We start from the raw sequence: 26,952 nt of genomic DNA, 5'->3' as shown, positions 1-26,952 counted from the left end.
TAGCCAGAGAGAGAGAGAGAGAGGGAGAGGCACAAAAGGTTAAGCTCCTTGCCAAGGGTATCAGAACCAGAAGAGGTCACAGATAGAGCCAAATTCAGGACTGAGGCATTCCTGACTATCTCTCTTCATCCCCACTACATGCATTGTGGAGGGAAAAGTGCTTCCAAAATCTGATAGCAACACACAGAGACTGATTAGACCTGTGTATCCAGCTAAGGCCCTCTGAGAGACTGCTCTCCTTCACATGCTCTTTGTCTAGCCCAGGACCTTTCACCCTTTGGTCTAAACACTCCTTTACACTCTTTAAAGTTATTGATGACACTCCTTCCATCACATTTGCAATATTATAAATGAAAATGTCTTGATATTATTATGAAAATAATTTGTTTTTTGTTTTTTATCTCCTAGATCCTCTGAAGGGTCATAATTGACCAAGGATCTAGTCAATCTGGACTTATGATTCCTGATGTACATCAACTCCATTTCCCTTCTCCAGGCCTCTGTATAGACCATCCTTCATGCCTGGAATTTACTCCCACCTTGTCTCTGAAACCTTTTAGAATTCCTAATACTACCAGCTTCTAAAATTACCCACGTTACCTTGTATGGATTTTGTTGTTATTTGGTCATTTCAGTTGTGTCTGGCTCTTCATGACTCCATTGGGGGTTTTCTTGGCAAAAATACTGGAGTGGCTCACCATTTCCTTCCGTAGCTTATTTTACAGATAAGGAAACTGAGGCAAACAGTGACTTGCCCAGGGTCACATGGCTAGTAAGTGTCTGAGGCCAGACTTAGCCATACCCACTTTGCACCTCTCCTTTGCTGTCTGAGAGATATTCATGCTCAGTTCTTTAGAGACTGATTTTCCATTTCTCACTGTCATAAAGCAGCACTAGTAGCATGTTAGTATTTTTTTTAATGGGTCTTTGTTTTTATTGGAAGCTTAGAATCATGAAAGTTCTGTAATCTCCCAAAGGCAAACCAACTTGTTCTCCCCATCCTGTTCAACTCTGGGCCCAACTTGTCATCCAGCTGTTGTTGTTATATATATGGACAGCTATAAAATCTGTCACACACATACATGCACACACATGCACACACATGCACACACACACACACACACACACGCACACACACACTTTTGGAGAAACTCCTATAGGTTTCTCAACCAAAAGCATGTTGAAATTTGGGCAACAGATATTTCTTCATCCACCTGGTGTTTACTGTGTGGATAGTTAGGCTAGATGCCTTTGAGCAAATACAGCTCTCTTCCAGGAGACTTTGCCATGTTCTAGGGCATTATGCAATCATGCAATGCCACATAAAACTGAAAATTGATTTTAATTCTATTTTTAATACAGTCAAACTGGCATAGGTTTAATACTCTCCCACACCCTGTGAGTCTAAGCTCCTTACCCTTGTAACTTTTATGAAGACACTTACCTAAAGTTCAAGCTTTTGTCTTGTAATTACTTCCACTCAGAACCCAATTCAATTATGAACTGAATCTCTACTCTCGTATTGTCTACCTTTGTCACCTTACCCACTACCCACTTAACTTAAATTCAAGCTGATTCAATCCAACACTCATGTCTGCCTGTCACCTGAAGATTACTCCCATCACCTGAGGATTACTCCCATCTCCCATGGAGAAAGTAATGGGAAGGAGCTGAGGAGACTCTTAACCCAACCTCCTCATGAAGATGTCTACCAATCAGGATGGTCTTACCTTTTCCAGGAAGTACAAATGATGTGCTATCAGGCCAATCAGAAGGAAAATACAGCTAGGTTTAAAAGACCCTGTCAGCCCTCTTTCAGGGTCTTTGGTCATTGAGAGAGGCCATTGACCCAATTTATTGGTTACTGCTAGCCTAACTAATAAACTGATCATGCTCAGAACCTCGCCTCTAAGTTTACCTTAATTTTCAAATGTAAGAACAATGTATAAATAGGAGCTCCTTCAGCACTTCGCCTTCCCTCTTCAACTTGGATTCAGTGCTAGATCTCCTCTATCACAGGGAATATCTTTGTCAAGCATATCCTTCCCTGTTCTCCGCCTCATGTGATGTTTCTTATCAGAAGGTGGTTGAATGGGTCTGTTTCTATTGTTCTGTTTTCCAAGGAATCATGAACAATTTTAATGTACAGGCAGGAATGTTGTAAAATGAATCTCTAAGACTTTTGTTCTAATGAATAATTTTTTAAATAATTAGCAAATAATAAGCACAGGGGATCTTAAACTCTCTTACATCTTTCAATTAGTCCAAACTGACATGGTCCAGTTTCTTACTAACACCCTCATCGAGAGTGTTCTTGATTCCTATGTAGATAACTTTTAAAAGAGTAGATATAGATGGCAGAGTAGCGTAAAGGTTCGTTGTTCTTGATGCCCTATAGATCACCTTTTTTCAGTGTTCATAAGGTCCAAGACTTTTCCCATGCCTTTGGCATCTTTCCCTCCTTTGTCTATCTTGCATATGGAGTATTCAGGGAGGATTGGCACCTCTGGTATGAGGACTTGCCGAGCCCTTTCCAGGGCTGTTTGTCCACCTTTGGTGTCTACCTTTACCCAACCCTCATCTGTGGCTCCAAGGAACTGTAGCATGCACAGTGTCCACACCCTGGTAAACTGACTTGGCGGAAGTGCAAAACAGGTTGAGAGTAACCAACGGGTAGTGAATTAGGGGGATGCCTACCCCAAGCATGCGAAGACTTCCCCTAGCAAAATGGGTAGATGAGAATAATTTGCCCCAATGGCCATGAAGGCAGCTGAAACAGATGCTGAGGAGCCCTTAAAGATTGGTCAGGCATCAAAGCCAACAAGACCAAGGCCATTTCAGCCCATTGCCCATTGTCCTGACTTGCCCCTGGACTTTGATGACTCTGGACGAGAGAGTAAGGCTGATGACTTCGTGTGACTCTGCCTCACTTAAATCCAATGTGGACACAAGTCGAGACATCAAGCCACGGTATCATTGCTCCTCTTTGAAAACAAAGGATGAACAAGCTCCTTAAGAGCAGGGACTGTCTTCTGGCCCTTTTTGTATCTCCAATGCTTACTTAGCACAGTGCCTGACACACAGCAGGTGCTTAATAAATGCATGTTGACTAGCATTCCCATTTTAAAGATGAGGAAACTGAATCTCAGACAGGCTGAGCTGTCCATAGTCAACAGCTAGTGTCAGAGGCCAGGTCGCGAGTCCAAGTCCAGCATACAGGTCTCTATACTGTGTTGCCTCTCAAGGGACTTCATACCATCACGGTATCATGAATAGAGCACTGGACTTAGCATTAGGAGGACCTGGGTTCAAATCTTGCCTCAGTGACTTACTAACTCCACGATCTAACTTACCAACTCCTGGACCAATAACTAAGCCTCTTTGAACCCGTTTTCTCATCTGTAAGGTCTGCAACGCCCTCTCCAGCTCTAAATTGACAATCCTATGATGAGGTCATATCCCTTAGCACTGTTCCCTCTTTTATCCTCGCCATTTTCATTGTCCTCCTTTGTGGTTGATTTGACTTGGAAGTCAAATATAAATTGGATACCAGCGGTAGAAACTGAATTTCCCTACATTCAAAAGGAATGATTGAACAAATGCTGGGAGGAGCTTTGGCCTCAGGCAATGATTGTTCCCCAGGTTCCGACAATGACCAGGTCATCAGTTGTCTCAGTCCTGCTCTGACACCTTTTGCCAAGATGTCAAAGGGCACCAGCTACTCTTTACCATCCCCTTTTGCTTCATCACTAGGCTTACTTCTCCTTCTCTACTATGGAGGGAGAGAAGCCATAGAGGGTAAGCTCAGGGCAGAAAGGCAAGCCAGAGCTGACTAGGTGTGCTGGGGCCTTTCTTTTGCAGAAGGCTAGGACCCAGAATCTCTCAAAATGGCCAACCAGATCTACAGCACGACTCCTAGGAGTACCTGGAAAAAAGGGGTGAACCCTGACCTGGACATTGAGAGGCAGAACAAGTCATTTGATGTCGAGAGACTCACAAACATCCTAGATGGCGGTGCAGAATTTACCCAGAAACGGAGACAAATTGGTGAGACAGCCCTCCTATCTTCTCCCCTCATTTCTCCCTTCTTTATCCACAAAAAATAATCTCCCTCAAATTTCCCCACTGAAGATTAATGCTATCTATGTAGTCCACAATTTAAAGAAACCTCTGTTAAAATACAAATAATTTGGGGCAGCTAGGTGGCACAGTGGATAGAGCACTGGCCCTGGATTTAGAAGGACCTGAGTTCAAATCCAGCCTCAGACACAATAGTTACTAGCTGTGTGCTGTGTGACCCTGGGCAAGTCACTTAACCCCACTGCCTAGCCAAAAAAAAAAAAACAATTCTGGAAATGTGAAAATGTGATGTGACAGAAGCCAATATGATATGATGACAACAATAATAATAATTCACAAATGGTGCTTTAAGTTTTCTAAAGCACTTTTACATACCATATCTCATTTGTTTCTCATAATAACCCTAAATCCCCACAATTTCCATTTTATATATGAGGAAACTAAAGCTCGAGAAAGGTGAAGCAATTTGCCAGTAATCACACAGGTAGCACGTGGCAGTCAAGAACCCAGGCCCTGTGGTGCCAAATCCAGCCTTCTTTCCCATGGGCACACAGAGTATGGGCTGCATGAACCCCTAAGGGAAAAGGCCACACCTGTTCACCTTTCACTCTGCCATGTAAATACTACTTCCTAGAAGACAGCAGAGTGAGAGATTATATGAGAGCCTACTTCCTCTCAAATATAGTAAGTAGAGACACCAAAAAAAAAAGTTTATTATATTTCAACTGAATCTCTAGTCCCTCTCCCCAAAAAAATCAGGTTTAATTATGATTTTGAGCAAGACAGCAGTAAAAAAAAAAAAGATACTGTCAAGTGAGATGATCAGAGAAACTATAGTATAAAGGTACCATAGACAATGAAACAATATACACAAACATATATACATATTTCTATGCAAATACACTAAATAGCATAATATTCAGATATTTAAAGAAAAGGTTAAATGAAATGCAAAAGACTTGTATAGAAAAATAATAATTATAGGTAATTTGAGCTAACACTTTCAGACCTTGACAAATCCAACATTAAGATTACCAAGAAGATTACGGACCTAAGTAGAATGTTGGAAACTAAATTTGATAGATTTGTGGTAATTACTGAATAGGAATTTTAAAGAATGGACTTTGTTTTTCTGAATTGCTTGGTACCTTTATGAAAACTAATCACATGATGGGCTGGGGCATAAATAATTCATAAATAAATGCAGAAAGGCAGCAACACAACACACCCTTTACAGAACATAATATGATAAAAATTGTGATCAATGAGGGAAATGAACAAAAGATGCATATCTAAACAAAGGCTATACTAAACAGTGAATGGTTCATGAAAAAAAATAATAAAAAACAACTAAAGTAAAGAGAATCAAAATGGTGAAATGACATCCCAAAATACATGGGATGTAACTGAGCATGGCAGGACAAAGGAAGTAGAAAGGTCATGAGCACTAGACACTAGTAAATACCATGCAGGGCACCTTCCCCACACATCCATGGTCTGATGCCCTGTTTTTGCTATTAAGACTTAAAGACATAAAGACTTAACCCTTTCATATCTGAACAACACCGGATCTCAAATCTACTTTTGACTTAATTTATGATTTTTTTCTTTTGTTTCCCAACAAACACTTCTCAACAAACAACCAAATAAACCCCACTCCAAAGTACACTCCCTGAAAATTTAAGCAAAACCATCTATTAGCATAATTGTGACTGAAATTTTATACCATTTTCTACTTCTGTAGTTTGCCAATTTTCAGGAGAAAAGATAGCTGCTTTAACTTTGATAGTGTGGTACCAACATTATTATATTTGAGCTTTCTTTTCCCCCAGTGTTAACCTCGTTTAGAATGATGTGTTCATTGTGTATATTGTTCTCCTGGTTCTACTTTCTTCACTCTGCATCACTTCATGGGGTCCATCTCCAGTCATCCTGATCTATATCTGGCCACACGACCACAGGAGGAGAGAGGAGGAGGAGAGAGGGAGGCCGGTGACTTTGCATAGCCCTCCCTCACTTAAATCTAATTCACATGCAAGTCACGGCCTCACCTCCCTGATGTTGTGGTCCTCTTGGAGAAGGAAGGTCAAGCAATAATCACTTCATACAAGTCTTCCCATGGTTGTCTAAATTCTTCATATTCACCATTGCTTACAGAACAATAATATTCCATTGTATTGATAATCAAAGTCTATGGCTCTAATCATCACAAGAGTGTAATAAAATAAAAATAATATTGCTTTAATTAAGAACTGAATGACCTTGGCAAGGGGAGGGAGATGAAGGAGTTTAGTAATAAATTGAGTATGAATGTCACAGATAAAGAATGAAAGGGGGGGGAAAAGAACAAAGGGCAAAGAGAGTAAAGTGAACTGCAGGGTGGATTCCAGAGAGGTACTCATTTCTCAAATAGGGGGAAGGTGGAGGTAATTTGGTTTTTATAAGACTTAGAGAGTGAAGAGCATAAAATTTAGGAACTATGATGAGTGTGATGTGTGGATGTGGGAGTGTTACAGTTATGACAAGATGGGTGGTAGCAGTAAAATAAAGACAACTGTATTCCCTTCTGACAAAATGAATAATTTAACAAATTATAGTAGAGTTAGGTTAAAAAAAAATCTTTGCTATAACCATCTTTGTCTAACCTCTAATATTGAGGCAGAATTGATACAAGTGTATAAGAATAAGATTTGTTTCCCCAAGGGATAAGTGGTCAAAGGATATACAAACAGACCATCTTACAAAGCTGAAACACAGATTTTCAGTAACCATCTAAAAAACTATTCAAACTAATATTCAGAAAAATGCAAATTAAAAGAACTCTAGATACTCCCTTACCCCCATTAGATTGACAGATAATTTAAGTATTTTAAAATTGAAGACAGATAAGTATAAAGAGAAACAGGCACATTGTGACACTCCTAGTAGGGCTGTGTATTAATGCAATCTTTTCAGAAAGCAGCATAGCATTATATGATAAGAATTACAACATTATTTGGGCCCTCTGACCTCATGAGCCTACTATTAGAACAGTCCCTGAGCTGGTTATTGGTAAAATTATTATGCAACATAATAATAAGATAATTACACACACACACACACACACACAAAAAAAAAAAAACCCATTCCTAGCAATAATGCTTCTAATAGCAAAAGAAAGAAAGAAACAACCCAAATGTCCAGCAATCGATTACAGATTGCAGGAGCCTAAGATTTGTCCTCTAGTCTATGCCTCCTCATTTTAGAGATCAGAAAGAAGAGGCCTTGGTTACCCAAGTGGGCAGTGGCAGAGCTGGGATCTGAACCCAGGTCCCCTGGCTGTTGACCCAGCTTTCTTTGTACTTCACCACATGTCTGAAAAATGGCTGAACAAATTGCGGCATGTGAATTTAATAGGATATTTCTGTCTTTGGACATAAGTATGAAGTATACAAAGAAAAACAGAAAAACTACTACTAAGTGAACTAGAAGCAGAACAGTAAACTATGCACAAATGATAACTCTGTAAACCACAATAATAAAAGCCACAATGGGACAGCTAGGGGGAGCCATAGTACACAAAGCACCATGCCTGGAGTCAGGAAGACTCATCTTCCTGAGTTCAAATATAGCTCCAGACACTTACTGGTTGTGTGACCCTAGGCAAGTCACTGTTTGCCTCAGTTTCTTCATCTGTTAAGTAAGCTGGAGAAGGAAATGGCAAACCACTCTGGTATCCTTGCCAAGAAAACCCCAAAGGGGGGGCATGGAGAGTGGATTACAACTGAAATGACTGAACAACAGACCACAGTAATAGCCATAGAGCATGGGAAAATACACAGAACAAAGTGTCAAAAGGGAACATAGAAGCCAAGAGGGTTCTTTGGTCACTGACTTGACTAAGCTAATACACATTTCTGGTCTCAAGTGAAAGGCAGGATGGTACAGCCACTAGAGGACCAGCCTTGGCATCAGGAAACCTGAGTTCAAGGACTCCCAAGGTTTCACTGCAATCTTAAAGAAAAAAATTCTTTCTGTATCTGAACATGTTTGTTGTTGGTTACTGTTTATAATCAGCCGAATGCTTTCATTAAGTATTTAAGAAACGGTACCACAGACAGTCTGCTGAATCAATAATCAATCCACAAGCGTTTATGAAGTGCCTGCTTGGTGCTGGGGACATACAGTTGGAAAAAGAAAAGGACATGTATATGAGGAACAGGGAAAAACAGGTTGGCTGGAAAGCAGAGGGTGGGAAAGGCTGCGATTTGTATCATAGGCCTGGAAATAGTGAAAGGGTTTTAACACCAGATACTTTTGTGTTTGACTCTGGAAGCCACTTGAATCGGTCAATGATAAGTATTTATGAAGCACCTACTATGTGCAGGCATTGTGCTAAGCACTAGGGTTTATTGTATAGCAGAACAACAGGGCACTCCTGTGCAAGATGAATTGGAGCAAGGAGAAAACCTGAGTGTGAATCTCAAGGCTGCTCTTGGCCTTGGGCTGTGTGACTGCCTTCATAAGCCTTGATCTCCTTCCTTTAAAATGCCTACCCTTGTGCCTACCTTCCCCAACATGATGAGGATACAATGAGATAAGAGCATCCTTTTGGAATAAGTGAACCATGGAGATGTGGGAGAAGTCACTGTTAGGTATGGAGGAGCCATTTGCTGACCCGTTGTCTCTGTTTGGCAGAGAGCATCATTCACAGCAGCCCCGTGTACAGCATAAAGAATAATTACTTCATGAGTCAGAACCAGCGGTATGAAGCCGCCATTCAGAAGAGTGTTCATTACCAGAAGCTGATGAAGCAAAGGGGCTGGAAGGAGGACGGTGCTGAACTACGTTATATCAACAGGTGATCATCACGGGGCGGCCGATGGTGGGGGAGCCTCCGGCACTGGCTGGGGGCAAAGCCATCGGCCTCACCAAAGCCCCAAACCCGCTAGCCCAGAGCTCGCCTTTCGGCAAGGGCATCAGTGGAGTCCGATGAAATGAGGTAGTAAAGTGCTTAGCTCAGCAGCACCTGGCACAGAGGAGCTGCTTCAATACTTGTTCCCTTGATCCTGAGATCCTAAGCGAGTGCTGGTTGTCTCCAAGCCTGTCTGGGCCTCAGGGTCACACGCCCACTCCACCCCCAAGCCCTGACATGCATGTTTGTGTCCTACAGGGCCCTCGCAGGAGACACAGCCTTTAACATACACTTAGTGTTCCAGAAAGCCCTCAAGAGCCTGGGTTCAGATGAGCAAATCAAGAAGTGGGGTCCCCTGACAGAAAACTTCCAGATCATTGTGACCTACGCTCAGACAGAAATGGGACATGGTAAGACTGAGAAGACGGTGGGCTGTGACCTTGGGAGGTCCAAAGGTATAGCCAGGCACCAGCTTTTGGGGGTCCTAAGCAACCCAGAAGTCAGAAAAATGGGGCTGTCTCATTTCCAAGGCTGCCTGGTCCACACTGGGCTATTTATAGACCACCGACAGAGACAGCTGAGGAGCCACAATTATTATATTCACATTGACTATCCCCTTCCACTAAACTCATTTACCAAGGATCAAGGGAGGGTCCGTTCTCCTTGGAGATCCAGTCTGCATAGTGACAAATGGGAAAAGCAAGAGAGAGCAAATTTGTCTGAGCAGGGACAAGACCCATGGCAGCTGCCTCTCTGGTCTCTCCCTGTAAGGGTAAGGCAGTCCACATGGCAGGGAAGCCTGGAGATCACTTAATGAAGAGTGAGGAGGAGGCTTAATTAAGCTCTTGCCCTCTGGGCTCCTACTCCTGGAGAGGTGGGGACAGGTCCTGAGATGGAATTAGCAAGTCCTTCATTGAGGTCCAGGGGTGCGGATCAGAATCCGTGGGAGAGCCCCACTAGAGGGCTGCCGCCCAGTGTCCCAGGAGGCCACCCATCATGTCCAGTCTGCATGGTGACAAATGGGAAGGGCGGAGGAAAGCAAACTTGGTCCCTAGCAAGGAATCAGTGGAGCTGTGGGCTTGGCCAACACTAGCCCCTCTAAGACAACTAGAGTAACGTCACTCATTGATGGCTCTATTTCCTTGGCTCCAAGGGACATACCTTCAAGGTCTTGAGACGACAGCCACCTATGATGCTTCCACCCAAGAATTTGTGCTGAACACACCAACGTTATCCGCAACCAAGTGGTGGCCTGGAGATTGTGAGTATACAGCCCCACCCTGCCCCTTATACCCCAGATCCCTCATCTGTACCAGGCGCCCATCTCTATAGGTAGGCTGAGCCAAGGCAAGATGATGAAGTTTGTCATTATGCTCTGAGACCTGAGTTCAAATTCTGCCTTTGACAGGTGCAGGGTTACCATGGGCCTCACCTTTCCCATCTCTAAGATGCACTAAATGGCCTCTAAGGTCCTTTCCAGCCCTACGCCTATGATCCTGTGCCCAAGGTTATACAGTGTTAGCTGCTGAGCTGGCCCCAGAACCCAGGTGTCCTGACTCCTAGCCCCCTGGACTCCCTATTATGTCATGCTGCCTCAATACGTTAAACAATTTTTCAGCATTTTTGTCACAAGCCAAATTACAGCTTCTGTTCTATTATAGTAAAGGTGAATATCGCCTCCTAGAAGAGGCAAGATCTTAGACCTTGGAGGACCCTCAGGGAGTCAGAGTAGGAGTGAGCTTGTCACCCACCAGTATAGAATATAACTAGGCCCCAGGGCTGTAGAAGAAGGGAAGAAGATGGAGTCCCCTAGCCAGATCTGAGGGCACAGGCTCTATCCTCAAGAAAAGGGCCTTGGGAGTGTTGCCAACTCAATTCATTCAACATTTAATCAATCAACAATTAAGTGTCTACTGTGTGCTAAGCACTGTGCTAAGGCCTGGGAATACAGACCAAAATAAAAAAGACCATTCATTCTATCAGGGAACATTGAGAAGTGCCATACCATGGACATGGATGTCACGGAGGGCTGCTGGTGACAAGGAATCCCCACTATCCCCTCTTCTCTACCCTCTTTCCCTCTGGATATTTAATCAGCCATACCCTATATTACAACTAGCTTCCAGGGCCCCCCCCTCTTTTTAAGCTCAGGAATGAAATAATGTCTCCTCAGGTTTCCTTTGCTGTTCCTTTATAGAGTTTATATTAAACAAAAAGTTAGGAGAACAATTAAAATTACTGTTTCCCCAGTTAGGAAAATTCCTAACAGAGTAGCAGAGATTTGGCTCTCTGACTTAATTTAAATTCATGTTTATCTGTTAACTATTCTCTGGCCTCTTTATGGTTGAAACAAAAATTTAAGTTACTGAAAATGTTTGGGAATAGCAGAAAGCTGAGTATACAGCTTACAAGACAGGTCTTCGGAGGAGAAGCTCCAGAAAGCCGATCTTTTCTTGGAACTGTCCCTGGTCCTCAAAGAGGTTGGTCCAACTGAAGCTTTCAGTTCCATGGAGCCTGCAGGGTCAGCGGGCCTGAGTCTTTCCTTCCTCTGCCACATACAGCCCACGCTTTCTTTCTGTTCTTTCTATTTCTGTCTGTTGCCCCTGGGCCTCTGATTCTTTACAATTCAACATTTGAGGTCTTTCCTCTCTACTGACTCAATACGCAATTCCAAACTAGCTTATGTTTGGGGTTTTATACTACAGTCACCACAGAGTGTGACCAAGTCTCCTTTACTAATTTGAACACACTTCTGTGGCTCACATCCAATGGCCTTCACTCCTTTTGAACTGATCAAGGATTTTTCATATTTTGTCTAAAGTCTCTGATTCCCGATTGATTCTAGAGGTGTTTGGGCCTTATTCACACTGAGTTCACACCTCTGAGGGTCTCAATTGAGAAGTCTGATCCCTTTGTAACTGCCAAGGTCAGGGTATGGAACCCCTCTCCTGCCTTATATGCAAGGAAGGCATTCCTAGATGGGGGGTTAGGCAAAGCCTCCTGTAGAAGGTGACGCTGAAGCTGATCTTTGAAGGAATCTAGGGATTCTAGAAGATAGGTAAGGAGTGGGAGCATCCCAGGTATTGGGGCAGCCCCGAGATGTGTGAGGCATCTGAAAAGCCCAGTTTGGCAGGATGGCAAAGGGTTGGATGGGGAAATAAGCCTACAAAGATTCAACTCAACAAACATTTGTGAAGAGGCACGGGGCTAGGTCTTGGGACTGGAAGATCAAAACAACACAGTAATCTCTGCCCCTCCAGGAGCTTACCATTCCATTAAAGGGGAACAATGTGTACTCTGAGAAGTAGATACAGAGCAGTGCTGCAGATGAGAATACTTCTCTAAACTGTACCCCTCCATTTCCGAAAGGGGGAAAAATCTAGGTAGTTTATTCTTCAAGACATGAGCAATCCATAGAAATGCTCCCCAGGCAGCCAGGAAGTCCACCTGTGGACACTAGATGGCAGTCTTCCCCACACTTTTCAAGAAAGCCAGAAGTTGGCCAAGGTTAAGGGTCTTAAGGATAGTACTTACTCCACCGCACCCCACCCCCTTTTTTTTTTTGAGGCAATCTGAGTTAAGTGACTTGCTCAGGATCACACAGCTAGTAAGTGTCTGAGGCCACATTTGAACTCAGGTCCTCCTGACTCCAGGGCCAGTGTTCTTCCACTGTGGTCCCATCAACGTGGGGACTTTCCCCATCCCCACCATCTTGTCCAAGTCCACCCCTCCCAAAGATCTCCCATGGTAGATTCACTCACTCTTTCCTCAAGGCAGTTTGTAATTCATGCTCCATCTGGCCTTCCCTCATTTTGCGTCACAGATTGCAGATCAGATCACAGAAGGGAATTTAACCCACCCCTTCTTAACTTCCCTGCTGGGTGGATGGCACCACCATCCCTCCAATCCCCAGGTTCCCAACCCCACAGACCCAAAGAGTTGGCAAATCTTAACAAATGTTTGCAGAGCACTTCACAAATATCTCATTTAACGCCCACAATTCCTACCCTGTATGACAGGGGCCATTATGAATCTACAGTTGAAAGTTGTGACTTGCCCAAGGCCACTCAGTTAGGGAACGGCTGAGGCAGGATTGAAAGGCAGGCCTCACTCCAGGTCCAGACGGATTCTTCATCTTTACCTGCACAACATCTCTCTCCAGTCACAAGGCCCCCACCTTTGTTCAGGCCATTTCAATAGCCTGCTCAGTGGGGCCCCTGAATCCAATCTCTCCTCTCTCAGAACTGCCCTTCACATGGCAGCCAGAAGAGTCTGGCCACGTCCCTCTCGGCCGCCAGGGTGAAATACAAACTTTTCTGTCTGGTTTTTAAAGCTCCTCCTTCTCCTCCTAAACTCTTGACTCCAGCCTGCCTCTCCAGCCTGATCAAAGCCCTCCCTCAGCTCCACTGCAGAGAAAGCCAAGCTTCCTTCAAAGCTCCACTCACACGGCAAGGCTTTCCACAGAAAGCTTTACTGACCTCCTCTGCTCTCAGACACTAATACCTTTCCCCCAGAAATGATTTCATATTTAACTTGTTAATTTCCTGCATACTTGTAGTTTACCTCCCATAGAATGTAAGCTCCTTGAAGGCGGGGCCAATTGGCTTTTCTTTGGATCCCTGGCTCTTCCACAATGCCTGAGACATTTACTGCATTTGATGAATGAGCACGCCCTCTCATTTTACAGGTGAGGAAAGTAAGGCTAAAAAAGTCAGTTAATAAGTATTTATTAAGCACCTCGTATGTGGCAGGGACTGTGCTAAGCGCTGGAGTTACAAAAAAAGGCAAAAGACAGTCCCTGTCCTCAAGGAGCTTACAATCTAGTGTGGGAGACAAGCAAATATATACAAACAAGCTACATATAGGACTAATAGGAAATGATTTAGAAGGAAGGCACTAGAATGAAGAGGGATTGGAAAAGGCGTCCTGTAGAAGGTGGAATTTTATTGGGACTTGAAGCCAGGGAGGTCAGTAGGCAGAACAGAAGGGAGAGAACATTCCAGGCATAGAAAGTGCCCAGAACCAAGAGCTGGAAAGTCTCGTTTGCGGCACAGCCAGAAGGCCGTTGTCACTGGGTCTTCAGGTACATTTTGGGGAGTGAGGCGTGAGAAGACTGGACAGGCAGGAGGAGGTTAGGCTAGAAAGGACTCTGAACAAAAAAACAGAGGATTTTGCATTTGATCCTAGAGGTGACAGGAAGCCACTAGAGTTTTCTGAGCAGAAGGGTAGTGTAGTCAGACCAGTGCTTTGGGGAAACTGATCGGACAGCTGTGGAGAGATCGGAGGCAGCCTCCACAGGCCACTGCCATCGTCCAGGCATAAGGTGGTATGGGCCTGCGCCAGAGTGGGGGGAGGGGTGTCACAGGAGAGAAGGGGGTGTATTCGAGAGAAGTTGCAAAGGTGAAATCAATAGGCCTGGCACCAGACTAGATGTTGGTAGGGGTGGGGGGATGAGAGATAGTGAAGAGTCCAGAATGACACCTAGATTGTTGGCCCAGGGAGAATGGCAGTGCCCTCGATAGTAATAGGGAAGGGAAGAGGCAAGGAGTGTTTAGGAGAAAAATGAGTTCAAGTTTGGATGGAACGAATGTGAGATGTTTACTGAACATCCAGCTCAAGATGTCTGAAAGGCAACTGGAGATGCAGACCTGGAGGTTAGCAGAGAAGTCAAGGCCAGATAGGAAGGTTTGGGAGCCATCACCAAGAAGATGGTGATTAAATCCAAGAGAGCTGATGAGGCCAAGTAGTACAGAGGGTAGAGAGGAGAGGGCCCAGGACAGAGTCCTGTGGGACACCCACAGTTAGTGGGCAGGACCTGGAGAAGGATCCAGCAAAGGAGACAGAGGAGTGGTCAGAAAGGTAGGAGGAGAACCGGGTGACAGAGAGAGAGAGACAGAGACAGAGACAGAGACAGAGAGAGAAGCATCTCAAGGAGGAGTGAGTGAGCAACAGAGGCAAAGGCCACAGAAAGGTGGAGGAGAATGAGGACTGAGAAAAGGCCAATTAAGGGATGGTCGATCATTCTGGAGAGAGTGGTGCCAGGGGAATGATGAGATCAGAAACCAGATTCTAGGGGGTCAAGGAGAGACATGGGGTGGCACCTATTCTATGCAGGTTTTTCAAAGAGTTTGGCCACAAAGGACAGAAAGGATGAGGGATGATGGCAGGGAAGGGAGGATGCTTTTTGAAGATGGGGGAGACATGAATGTTTGTAGGCAATAATGAAGGTACTAATGGACAGGGAGAGACTGAAAATGAGAGAGCGGGAATGATGGAGGGGGCAATCTCTGGGATCTCTTGTGTAGGCAGAAGTAAAGAGACTTTGTAAGATCACCCAGGCAAAACAGAGCTGGGATTCAAACCCAAGTTACCTGATCCCAAATCCAGCGCTTTTTCCAGGGCACCGGAAACACTCTTAGTGTTTCTGAGCTAATCCTTGAAGGGAGTTGAGTACTCTAAGGGGCAGAGGTGTGTGAGACAACTGGATAAATATGTAGCAGTGGGAAATCAAAACCCAAGTTTAGGCTACAAACTTTGTAAGTAGAGTACATGAAAGGAAGTAATATGAAATGTCTGGAAGAAAAATCATATGAAGGCAGATTAAGAAGATGTCAAGCTTCCAGTTCATATTTTATCCTCCTGGCAGTACAAGGAAGCCACTGAAGATTCTTGAGGAGGGTAGGAAGTGTTCTGCCCTGTGCCTTAAGAAAAGAATTTTAAAAAAAAATTTTTTTTAAAAAGAATTTTGGCAGTTTGCAGAGGATGGTTTAGAGAAGGAAGAGACGGATCTGAACTCCAAGCCAATGGCAGCTACTCCTCCAAAGGGAAAGCTTCAGTGCCCTTTCTTAATGCGTATTATCAGCCTTTTTAAAAGCCTTCAGTCATTCTCCATCGTATTTTGGATTAAAGCCAAAGAATGAGGACGGTGACAGCAATTTACTCATGCATATTTCACTAGAAGATGGAAAATCTGGACTTTAAATATAGTAACATTCATAAGACAATAGATTTCTAGCTGGGTGCCACCATTTTTTTTCTTCTTCATTCTCTTAACTCTTTGCAGTCTGGCTTCTGACCTCATTATTCAACTGAAACTGGTCTTTACAAAATCACTAAGGATCTCTTCGTTTACAATCTCCATCCTCATCCTTCTTACCCCTTCTGCAGCCCTTGACCCTGCTGATCAGCCTCTTCTCTTAATAATCTCTTCTGTCTAGGTTTTCATTTCTCCCTCCTGGTTTTCCACCTACCCATGTGACCAGGCCTCAGTTTCCTTTGCTGGATCTTCATGTGTGTCGCTCCTACAAAGGCTCTGTCCTGGGCCCTCTTCTCTTTACATACAGTTTCCCCTGGTGATCTCATCAGCCCCCACGGCTTGGATTATCATCTCTCTGCAGATGACCCTCATATCTACCTGGCCCTCCCTAAACTCTCTCCCAACCCCCAAATTTGCCTTCTCAGTTGCCTATTAGACATCTTGAAATAGATGTCCTATAGATAGCTTGTATTTGACATGTCAAAAACGGAACTCATTATCTTTCTTGCAAAAAACAAAAACAAAAACCCCTCCCCTCTCCTTAACTTCCGTTTTGCTTTTGAAGGCACTATCACCCTCCATCCTCCATGCAGGTCCCAACCTAGGAGTCGTCCAGGACTACTCACTCTCTCAAAACCACCACCACCCCCATTCCCAAGCTGTTGCCAAGGCTTGTCGATTCCATCTTTACAACATCTCTGAAATATGCCCCCTTCTCTACTCTACATGGCCCCCACCCTGCTGCAGGCCCCCATTGCCTCAGGCCTGGACTATGGCAATAGCTGTTGGGGATGGGGAGGGGTCTGCCTGCCTCAAGTCTCTCCCCACTCTAGTCCATTCTCTACTCAGCCATCCAATGGATCTTCTAAAATTCAGGTCTGACTGTATCAACTCCCACCTCACTAAATTCCAGTGGTTCTCTATTCCCTCCAGATGTACACACAAACTCCACCATTGGGCATTAAAAGCCCTTCAGACCCGTACTTTCTCACCTTTCCCTCTTCTTAGACCTGACTCCCCTCTGGATGCTCTTCCATCCAGCGGTATTGGCCTCCTGGCTGCTCTTCTCAGGTGACACCTCATCTCCAGACTCCAGGAATTATCACTGTCCCTCCCTCGTGCCCAGAAACTGTCTCCTTCCTCACCGCTGCCTCGTGGCTTCCCTGGCTTCCTTCAGGGCCCACCTTTGGCCAGGAGACCCTCCCTAATTGTTGTGCCTTCTCTATGAGACCACCTCCAACCGGTCCTTTCTATTTCTTACTAGGACATAATTGTTTGTGTGGCATCTTCCTTGAGGGCAGGGACTGTCTTTGGCTTTTCTCTGTATCCCTAAAGCCTAGCCCAATGCCTGGTACACAGTAGGTGCTTTATGCTAGTTGACTAAATGAACTTCAAAGGCCATCCAGTTCAACCTCCTCATTTTACAGAGGAGGAAACTGAGGCCCAGAGAGATGAAGTCACTTGAACGAGGCAGCGTGATACAGGGGTTGGAAGGCTGAACCTAAAAGTCATGAAAACCTGGCTGCACATCTCACCTCAGGGCCTGACTAGTTGTGTGACCCTGGGAAAGTTATTGAACGAGTCTGAGCCTGAGTTAGCTCATTTGCGAAATGGGAATGACCACACCCCGAGTGCTTCATTGACAGGGTCACTGTGAGGAGCCGGGGAGCTGGCACGGCGTCACGGGCCATCTGAATGTCAGCTGCTGCTGTTGTTCCTGCCCAAGGTCACACCCACAGAAGTCACAGAGCCCAAATTTGAACCCAGGTCCCTCACCAGCTCCATCAGTTCTTGACTACTCCATTTGTTTTGTTTTGTTTTGTTTTGTTTTTTAGGCAATTGGGATTAAGTGACTTGCCCAGGGTCACACAGCTAGTAAGTGTCAAGTGTTTGGTCCGAGGCCAGATTTGAACTCTGGTCCTCCTGACTTCGGGGCCGGTGCTCTACCCACTTCGCCACCTAGCTGGCCCCTTGACTACTCCATCTGATTGAGTTCCATTCACCAACTAAGAGGGGCTGAGTCCCAAGCCTCTTCCTGGCTCCTGGACAAGTTCCCCTTCCACTGACTGACCCCCAGAGCCTCCATACAACCCCTGACCCAGGATGCTAACTATCCCAGAACCAAAATGGAAAGTTCAGGACTCATTTTCCCCCCATTCTACAGTGGGCAAGACAGCGACCCACGCTCTGATCCTGGCGCAGCTGTACTGCTCAGGAAGGTGCCACGGTATGCACGGCTTCTTCGTGCCCATCCGGAGCCTTCAAGACCACTCCCCTCTGCCAGGTAACGTCGGGTGTCTGAGCTGCTGCCCCATCCATCTCCCGGGTCGTCCAGGCCACAGAAGCCAGCTCACTGCTTCCAGAGGTGACGACGTTGGCCAGCCGCCCAATGACAAGGGGGGAAAGGGGGAACGTGGGTAGAGACCTCACATTAAGAGCCTCTGTTGTCTCTTGCTCTTTTTCAGGAATAACTGTAGGAGACATTGGGCCCAAAATGAACTTTGAGCAAACAGACAATGGCTTCCTCCAGTTAGATCATGTGCGGATTCCCAGGGAAAACATGTTGAACCGTTTCTCCCAGGTAAAAAATCATGAGGCCTGACGGCCAGGGTGCCTCTGATCTTCATCTTTAAGACTGATTTTGAGCAGACAGATCATAGCATCAGGAGGAGAGACCTTCAAATCTGAGGCTTGAAGGAACTCATTCATTCGACCAGCATTTATTAGGCCCCTGCTGCATGCTGGATACTGGCCTAGGTGCTGGGGTCATTGCCTTCAGAGAGCTTGCGCTCTATTTGGAATGATGCATTCCATGGAATAGCTTTAGTAGTATCAAGCCTCCATCCCTTTTTATGGCTGTTTCCAAAAATCAGGTCACCCTTCTGAGGGGTCAGGAGCTCCACACAGTAGGTGCTTCATAAGTACTTCCTGACTTGGCTTTGTCTTTGTTTATCTCGCATGTAGCACATGTCAGTCATGCAATAGGCCCATTATAAATGCTTGTGGAATTTCTTTAAGAGCCCGGTAGGAATTTTAAGCATGGTTTGAGTAATGGTCACATGACTGAGGACTCCCAAGGAGTAGAGGACAGCGATCATATGAACGCATCAATGGGATGGGTTTGCTTGCTTCAAAAAATAAGCTTACTGCTTCATAGTCATGTCTCTGTTTCATCTCCCCAGAAGAATATAAGCTCCCTGAGGGCAGGGAAAACAGAAAGGCCCTGCAATCAAATTCCAGCTCAGGCTCCTACTGCCTTTGTAACTTTGGGCAGGTCACCAGACATCCCTGAGCGTCGGTTTCCCTATCCATAAAATGAGGGCATTGTACCGATGGAACTCTCAGGTCCTTTCCACTTCTGACCCTAGAGAAGAGGACACAAGAGGCAGAGGGGGAGCACGTGCTTTGGTCTCACCAGCTGGAGAGGCAGTGGGTTGACTTCAACTCCTTTACAGCCCTAATGCCCCCAGATTCTGCCAATGTGCAGGAGGGGGACAGACCTTCTCCTCTCTCGCTCCTGAGCCTCAGCGTGCTGGCCTACGCGTTCTCTCCATCTCACACCCAGGTTTTACCAGACGGTACTTACGTGAAGCGGGGCACCCCCCAAAGCAACTACCTCGCCATGACCGTGATCCGGATCCAGCTGCTGGCCGGCGAGTTCATCCCTGCCCTGATGAAGGCGTGCACTATTGCCACCCGCTACTCAGTCATCCGGCGCCAGTCCAAGATCAAGCCCAGGTATGGGGGTGGTGCTCCTGCCTGTCCTCCCTCCAGCCCCTTCCCACTTTTCTTCCTTTCTACTGCCTCCAAGAGCTGGCTATGAACAGGAGAGTCATAAGATCCTAGATCTCCACTGGTCAGTGGCTAGCTAGCTCATTTTACAATCAAGGAAACTGAGGAGGCTGAGGGACGATATGTGACTCTCAAGTCACACAGGCACACAGGCCGTAAAAGGCTGAGGCAGGATTTGAACTCGGGACCTCTGACTCCAAACAAGTGTTATTTATTTCCACTGTTACACAGTGCCTCTCTTCTTAGAATCTGGCTAAACTGGGCCATTTTGTGAATTACTGCAGGTAGGCTAGACCTCCCCTCACCCTTCCACATGGATTCTGTTGGTAGAACTGAGCTTCCCTAGGGAGGGGCCGGGGGGCTAGTAAGGGGTGGCAGACTGCCAAACAGATCATCATTCTTTATTTCAATCAGTCACCCCCACCTCCTCTCACCCACCTCCTCTCACCCTCCATTGGCCTATCATGCAATCAACAAGCATTTATTAGATGCCTGCAAGAATTAAGCAGGTTTATGAGCCAGCTGGAGTAGAGCTGTGCTCCCTGACCCTAAAGCAATGAATCTAGGGGGATGGAAGGAAAGAGGGAAAAGGTCTAGCTGTGGCTTCCCACCTACCCACCCCCAAGTGCCCCAAGGGCATCCCCAAGCCTGAGTTCACTCCCTGAGCAAAGTAGATCTCTGTCTTTCCCAGCTTCCTTCTTCTCTGGCACATGGAAGCCTCATCCTCTGGCCTCGATATTTAGACCAAAGTGTGGAGGCAGAAGAAGAGAGGAGAAGGAAAAACCTTTCTTGCCCACAACTAGAGGACAGAGGAGAGGATATTGATGAAAAAGTCCTGAGGTTCAATGGAAACTTTCCACCTCCCAGCCCCCTGTGGACAGCTATGTGGCCAGTCCCATCATGGAAAAGAGCCTTCTCCCACTGTTAATGGAGGAGATATTAAGCTGTTCTGTGGCAGAATAGCTACTCTACCAACTGCTATGTTTTGTATAAGGGCCTAAGCATCCCTAGCATGGGTTTTACATTAAGAATATGTTCCAGGATGGGAGGGGAAGGGAAGAAAAACAGCGATGCCTTTGGGATTTAAATGCCCATTTCTCATCATAATTGATCTGAATCCTAATGCCATGTTCCTCCTGCTATACTAACTGGCAGAAAGGGAGAAGCGGGTTTAACAAATGGTTCCCAAGAAACCAATGGGCCTGCCATTTTTGCCAGGCAACCCAGATGCTTCTTGCTTGTAATCTGCTCCTTCCTTTGAACCGTTCTGCTCAGCTCAGCAGTTTTTAGGTTTAGACAAGGAGACTGGGAAAGGCTGCGAGAAGCAGCTGGTCCCTGGAAGCCCAGGCTAATGAGAGGAGAGACAGGGCAGAGACGGGGTGCTGTGTACTAAAGGGAAGAGCAGGATTAGGAGTTAGCATCAGCTCAGTAAGCAGGGCACACAGACTCTCATGAGCCCTGTAGATTAACAGGAAGTAGGAGGGCAGAACAATGTGTGATGCAAAGTTTAGGCAAATGGGGATTGATAGGAAGATCTATAGGAACCCCAGCAGCTCCTTCAATCAATAGACATTTGTTATTTGTGGATAATAATGTACTTCCTTCAGGAGGTAAGGAGCTAACTGTCAGCTCCTGGAGGGCAGGGCCAGTTTCATTCCCGGCACCTGGCAAAGTGCCTGGCATGTAGCAGTCACTTAAAAATGCTTGTTGATTGATTGATTGAACAGCAAGGCAAAGCAAGTGGGCAAACAGATTTGAGCCACAAGAGAGGACCTTCGGACACTGAACTTTTATGATCCCAGAAAAAAACACCCCAAGTTTAGGAGATCATTGAGAGGTCTGGGATAAGGTGGCTGAAGCCCATGGGGGGAGAGGGAAACAGCAGTTCCTGATGGCTCCCAAGACCCCTCCTCCTGTGCCCATTCTCTGCCCTTTCTTCTCTGCACTTGACCCTACTGGTCTGAGAATAGGTGGTACTAAAGGAGATCTCTGTGAAAAGAAAAACAATGCCCACCATATGTATGTTATGGAATATGGACTATAAAACATATCCACGTTCTACAAGCCAGATTTCAACGAGGTGGGTTGGAGGAAAGGCTGGCCTTAGCCAGCCCATATTCAGACCAATATCTTGGAGCTTTTTCTTTATAAAGGGGAATTGCTTTCAGAGGCTAGAGTTGTCTGCAGATGTTAATACATATTTTACCCTTTCTTACCAAAAATTCATCTTTGACTCTAAAGAGCCATTTCCAAAACTGGTGTAGTAGTAGCATCACATCTGCGGCCTAATATGTGAGCCTTCCCAGCGAGGCAAGTGTTTGATCTAGAAACTCTCCCATCAGATTACGTGGTCCAGGGGGCGATCCCAGTCTTTCTGGAATGCGCGCGGTCCTTGGTGCTGAGGACCAGGGTTCAGAGCCTCCTTCTGCGACTTATTGTTTTGTGACCTTGACCTCGACCTTGGGCATGCTATTTCCTCTTTGGGCCCCAGTTTCCTCATCTGTACATAGTAGGTGTTTGACTGGGTGGCCTCCAGGTTCCTACTCTAACCCTATGATCTGTGACCAATATGGTGTGAATAATAATACTTATTATCAAATGCCCCAAAACTTCTGGAGTGGAAGTCATACGTCCACCAATGAAAAACCAACCACTTTCCTCAGTCTTGGTTTTACAAGCCCTTGAGAAAGGGGGGCCTGTGTCTATTTACAAAGTGGTGGAATAAAACTAGTGGAGCTATGCGGGAGGATCTCAGCTGAGTCCCCATTCTAGAGCTGGAAGGGTCCTCAAGGGTCACCTAGTCCAACCCCTCATTTCACACATGAGGAAGCTGCAGTCAAACACATTATAAATGCTGGAGCCAGAGTCTGAACTCAGGTTAGTTGGTCAAGAAAGCACATCTTAGCCAGGTGTGGTGGCACACACGTGTGATCCCTGCCACTGGGGGAGGCTGGGGCTGATGGATCACTTGGGTCTGGGGGCTCGGAGCTGCAGTGGGCTAAGTCGATTTGGGGTCTGTACTAAGTACAGCAGGGAGGGGCCATAAGGTAGGAAGGGGCCATGCTGTGCTGGGTAAAAATCATCAAGTCTTTTCTCCTCTCTGGGTCTCAGCTTGCTTATCTAAAGGGCTTGGGCTACGGAAAACCCAAGGCTCCTCCTGGCTGTCATGGCCATTACTCTATTAAGCTAAGCATCGTTTGCTCTCTGTTGATTTTGTGCCCCATCATCTGGGGTCCACAGAGAGGCAAAATTCACATGTAATGGTTTGTTCTGTGACAGCAGAAGGATGTGGTGTGAGGAACAGTGAGTTCCATTTTGCTGCTGCTATTTATCCTTCATTCTCAAAGAGGACCATAACATCAGGGAGGTGATGCCAGGACACACAAGTTAATTGGATTTGAGCGAGGCAGGGCTGTGCAAAGTCACCAGCCTAATTTTCTCCTCCAGAGCTGTCTGGTCTAGTGGCAAGATATGGATCAGGACGACTGGAGATAGCCCCAGTGCAGTGGAGGACCTTGGCCTTTTCAAGGTTTTTAACAGGTCTCAGTGTGACTGTAGAAAAACTGAGGCCCAGGGAACGCCAGCTCCTGACTTGAAGTTACAAAACATGTTAGTGAATTATTTTAGTTGCTTTTAACTAGCCAACTGTGGCGTAGAGAAAACCTACTCCAGTGGGAGTCAGAAGACCCAGATTTGCAATGCTGGCTCTGCCGCTTACTTGCAACACGTGTGACCTTGGGCCAACACAACCCCTCAAGGTGTCAATATCCTCAAAGACTTAGGGGACTGGCCCAGACGAGCTCTAAGCCCTTCCAGATCTCAAGTCCTCTCTATGCCTGGTGTCATGGTGCTCGGTGAGAACAAAGTACAAACAACAGCAACAGCGAGCCAAGTGGCCAGGTTCCCTAAGCATCTGTGTTAGGAGCCAGAAGGGATTTCATTATTGCACAAAACCAAGCCCCACACTGGGCTTTCCGTGACTGGCACCCTGAGAAGTGACAACAGGTACTAAGCCTCAGTCACAAGGGCCCCGGCTTCATAAGCTGTCACATAATCTCTCCTTCTCTCTCTTGGCTTTCCCCTCCTGCTCTCGTTCTCTCAGTGAGCCAGAGGTGAAAATCCTCGACTATCAGACCCAGCAAGAGAAGCTGTTTCCCCAGCTGGCCAAGGCCTATGCCTTCCATTTCATAGATAAAAGCATCAATGAATTCTTCAAAGAATCCTACCAAGAGATACTCAATGGAAATGCCACCAGCCTGCCAGAGGTAATGGGGTGGGGAACCCTGACTTTGGGAATACTCCCGTAGGTTGTTCCCTTCTTCCACACAGGCCTAGCCTCAGAAGGCTCTCCCCTCTGCTCATGCCCTCTCCCAGGAGAGCAAGGAACGGCTTCTCAAAGGTTGAGTTATTACAGACCACATGCTCATGTTCACCACGCTTCCCAGACACGGCTCTAGGCTCCCTTCCAGCTCTCTCTCCATCATCCGCTGGTCTCCACTGTCTCTCTCTGTCTCTTCCTTTCACTGAGGCCATAAAGGAAGACAAAACACTGTCCTCTCCTGCCCTCAAGGAGCTCACAGCTTTAGAACAAAATGGTCCCTGGCCAGACTGATGAGGAGGGTCCAACGGCAGTGCGCACAAGGGATGGTGAGGGCTTGGAGTAGAGAAGAACAGAGGCAGGGACAGGACAGTGCAGTGAAGACAGGCATCTCATAAGGTCTTGCTTCTAGACAACAGCAACTCATTCCCCAGTCAGCTTGGTTAGGGAGCCCCCATTATTCATGTCTTTGCCAAGAATTAAGAAGTTATCCAAGGCACCGTTGCTCCTTCTTTCATTTTAACCCAGTGATATTCATACCTTATTATCCAGCTCCTCAGTGGAAGGGAGTGGGGGCCGGATCACTGAATCAGACATCACCTGTTGCCTGGGCAAGGTGATGCCCAGGTGATGCCAAGCCTCTCCAGGTGGCAGCTCCATTCATTCATTTATTCAGTAAGCATTTATTAAATACATACTGCGTGCCTAGCATAATACTGGGCACTTGCAGGGGCAGTGCAGTGAGAAAAAGAATGAGTATGGGGAGAAACTCTTAAATTCAACTTCTTCTGCCCAAAGATTGCTTCTTGGGGTGCAAAAATAATCACAGCCTTAGCCTCCCCCAGCATCAGGCATTGCAGGTGGATGCCACCACATCTGACTGACCATGCTATTTGGACCGACTGACCTGAGTTCAAATCCCAACTCTGCCACTTACAACACATTTGACCTCCGGCAAACAGCCTCAGTGTTTGAAATGCCTAACAGAGAAGGTCATACTTTTTTCTAGAGACGATAAGGACTCACTGCGGCTTTTGGACCAGAGGAGTGACAAGACTCAGACCTATGCCTAAGGAATATATATTTGGTGGAGTGGGAAGACGGATGGGGGATGAGGAGAGGCCACAGGCAAGGAGACCGGTTCAGAGGCTATGGCCATAGTACAGACAAGAGGTGGTAGCAGCCCAAACCAGAGCGGTCATCCTCTCGATGGAAAGGAGACAAAAATCAGAACCACTGTAGAGGCTGAGCTGACAAGGTGTTAGTCCTTCCCTAAACACACCTGCCAGGATGCCAAGGAAGAAGTAGCAGTAAGTGCATCTATGACTTGTGCACCCCAAGGTGCCTAAGGAATCCTCAGAGTCATGAGCTAAGCTCAGCATTCTGAATCCCATGACGCCCAGTGTCTCAGTGATGGCCATTGCCACCTGGTGACCCAGGGAGCCACAGCAACTCACTTCCCAGTCGGCTTGGTTAGGGAGCCCCCATCATTCATGTCTTCGCCAAGAATTAAGAAGTTACTGATTATAATGGGTTTATCCAAGGCAGGGTTGCTCCTTCTTTTCATTCTAGATATACTCGCTTTGGGGTTTTGCCGTGGCTATCAAGAGTGATTGTGTTTTGCATCCCCAAAAGAAGCAATGTTTGGACAGAAAAAGTTAATTTAAGAGTTTTCCCTCATTTTCATTCTCCCTCTCACTACCGCCCACCCTCCCTGAGCTCACTCCTCTCTTACTAAGTCTTTTCTGTTTATCTTCACAGCTTCACGCACTCAGTGCAGGAATGAAGGCCATGATGTCAGACCACAGCATCCTGGGGGCTGAGGTCTGTCGGAGGGCCTGTGGTGGGCACGGCTACTCCCTGCTGAGTGGACTGCCCTCCCTGGTCACAAAAATAACAGCTTCTTGTACCTATGAAGGAGAAAACACGGTGCTGTACCTGCAGACAGCCAGGTATGTCTGAAATCTGTTCACAGGCCTACTACCCCTGGAGCTGGACATCTCTGACCACCTTCCCAGGAATATCACTCAACTTCTTTGAAGCCTCTCCAAAATGTATCCCTGCATTAAAAGGGAACACTCCACCCCCCCCCAAAAAAAAACAGTTGTGACTGCGACTCCACAGAATCATAGATTTCAGAACTGGAAGGGGAGATAATCTGGAGATAATCTACTCTAATCCTTTCATTTTACAGATGAAAAAACTGAGGCCCCAAAGAGGACGAATAAGCGACTTTCTGAAGCTTACATAGAGTTTGGTGATTTAGAGCAGGAAGAAATCTTAGTAAATTTATCTCTTTTGACATATGGGAAAACTCAGGCCCAGAGAGGGGAAGCACCTTGCCCATGGTCACCCCACTAGACAGTGGTCAGAGCCAGGATTTGAACCCAGGTCTTTCCGAGGTGCCATACTGCTGATGGATGATGTCCAACTGGCACAGAGTTGCTCTGTCCTCATTGGTCTGATGCCAGCTGGGCTGCAGCAGCATGCACATCTGTTGACATCGGACACCATGTTGTTTCCCATCCGTAGGGGTCACTGAGGGACCTGGGGACAGACTCAGCATCACAGGCCTCAGGAACAGTAACTCGAGATTCTTGGTCAGACTCAGTTTCCCCTTTTTGCTTCAGGACATGTGCAATTCGAGCTCACGGATTCACTCAGATTTGAGGGAGGCTTGATCCCAATTGTACAAGTTTTTGCAAATGCAATTTTATTCTTTCCTGCTTCAAGATAGAGACAGCATAGCTCATCCATGTGAAAGAGATCTGGTCTAACACGACAGCCAGAAGATCTCGTCTGGGTGGTCTCAGACTCCATTAATGGAAGCCC

General features: G+C 46.1%; 1 protein-coding gene across 3 annotated transcripts in view; it reads left to right on the top strand.

Moving 5' to 3' along the window:
• Positions 1–26,952, top strand: part of ACOX2 (acyl-CoA oxidase 2) — a 52,326-nt gene that overhangs the window by 2,547 nt on the left and 22,827 nt on the right. For 2 of the 3 annotated variants that reach the window (XM_020968917.2, XM_020968918.1), the window contains exons 2-10: positions 3,862–4,047; positions 8,758–8,920; positions 9,233–9,384; positions 10,128–10,235; positions 18,175–18,294; positions 18,476–18,591; positions 19,576–19,748; positions 23,905–24,067; positions 25,882–26,072. In XM_020968917.2, the coding sequence (XP_020824576.1) occupies positions 3,888–4,047; positions 8,758–8,920; positions 9,233–9,384; positions 10,128–10,235; positions 18,175–18,294; positions 18,476–18,591; positions 19,576–19,748; positions 23,905–24,067; positions 25,882–26,072 (1,346 nt within the window). In that variant the 5' untranslated portion in view covers positions 3,862–3,887. The remainder of the gene's footprint in view (positions 1–3,861; positions 4,048–8,757; positions 8,921–9,232; positions 9,385–10,127; positions 10,236–18,174; positions 18,295–18,475; positions 18,592–19,575; positions 19,749–23,904; positions 24,068–25,881; positions 26,073–26,952) is intronic. The other variant, XM_020968919.2, reaches the window with a different exon arrangement.

The sequence above is a fragment of the Phascolarctos cinereus genome, unplaced genomic scaffold, assembly GCF_003287225.1.
Source record: "Phascolarctos cinereus isolate Bilbo 61053 unplaced genomic scaffold, phaCin_HiC Scaffold_4;HRSCAF=312, whole genome shotgun sequence".
Classification (NCBI taxonomy): domain Eukaryota; kingdom Metazoa; phylum Chordata; class Mammalia; order Diprotodontia; family Phascolarctidae; genus Phascolarctos; species Phascolarctos cinereus.
Note: the sequence above shows the minus strand (reverse complement) of the source record. Positions and strands in the feature narration are given on the sequence as shown.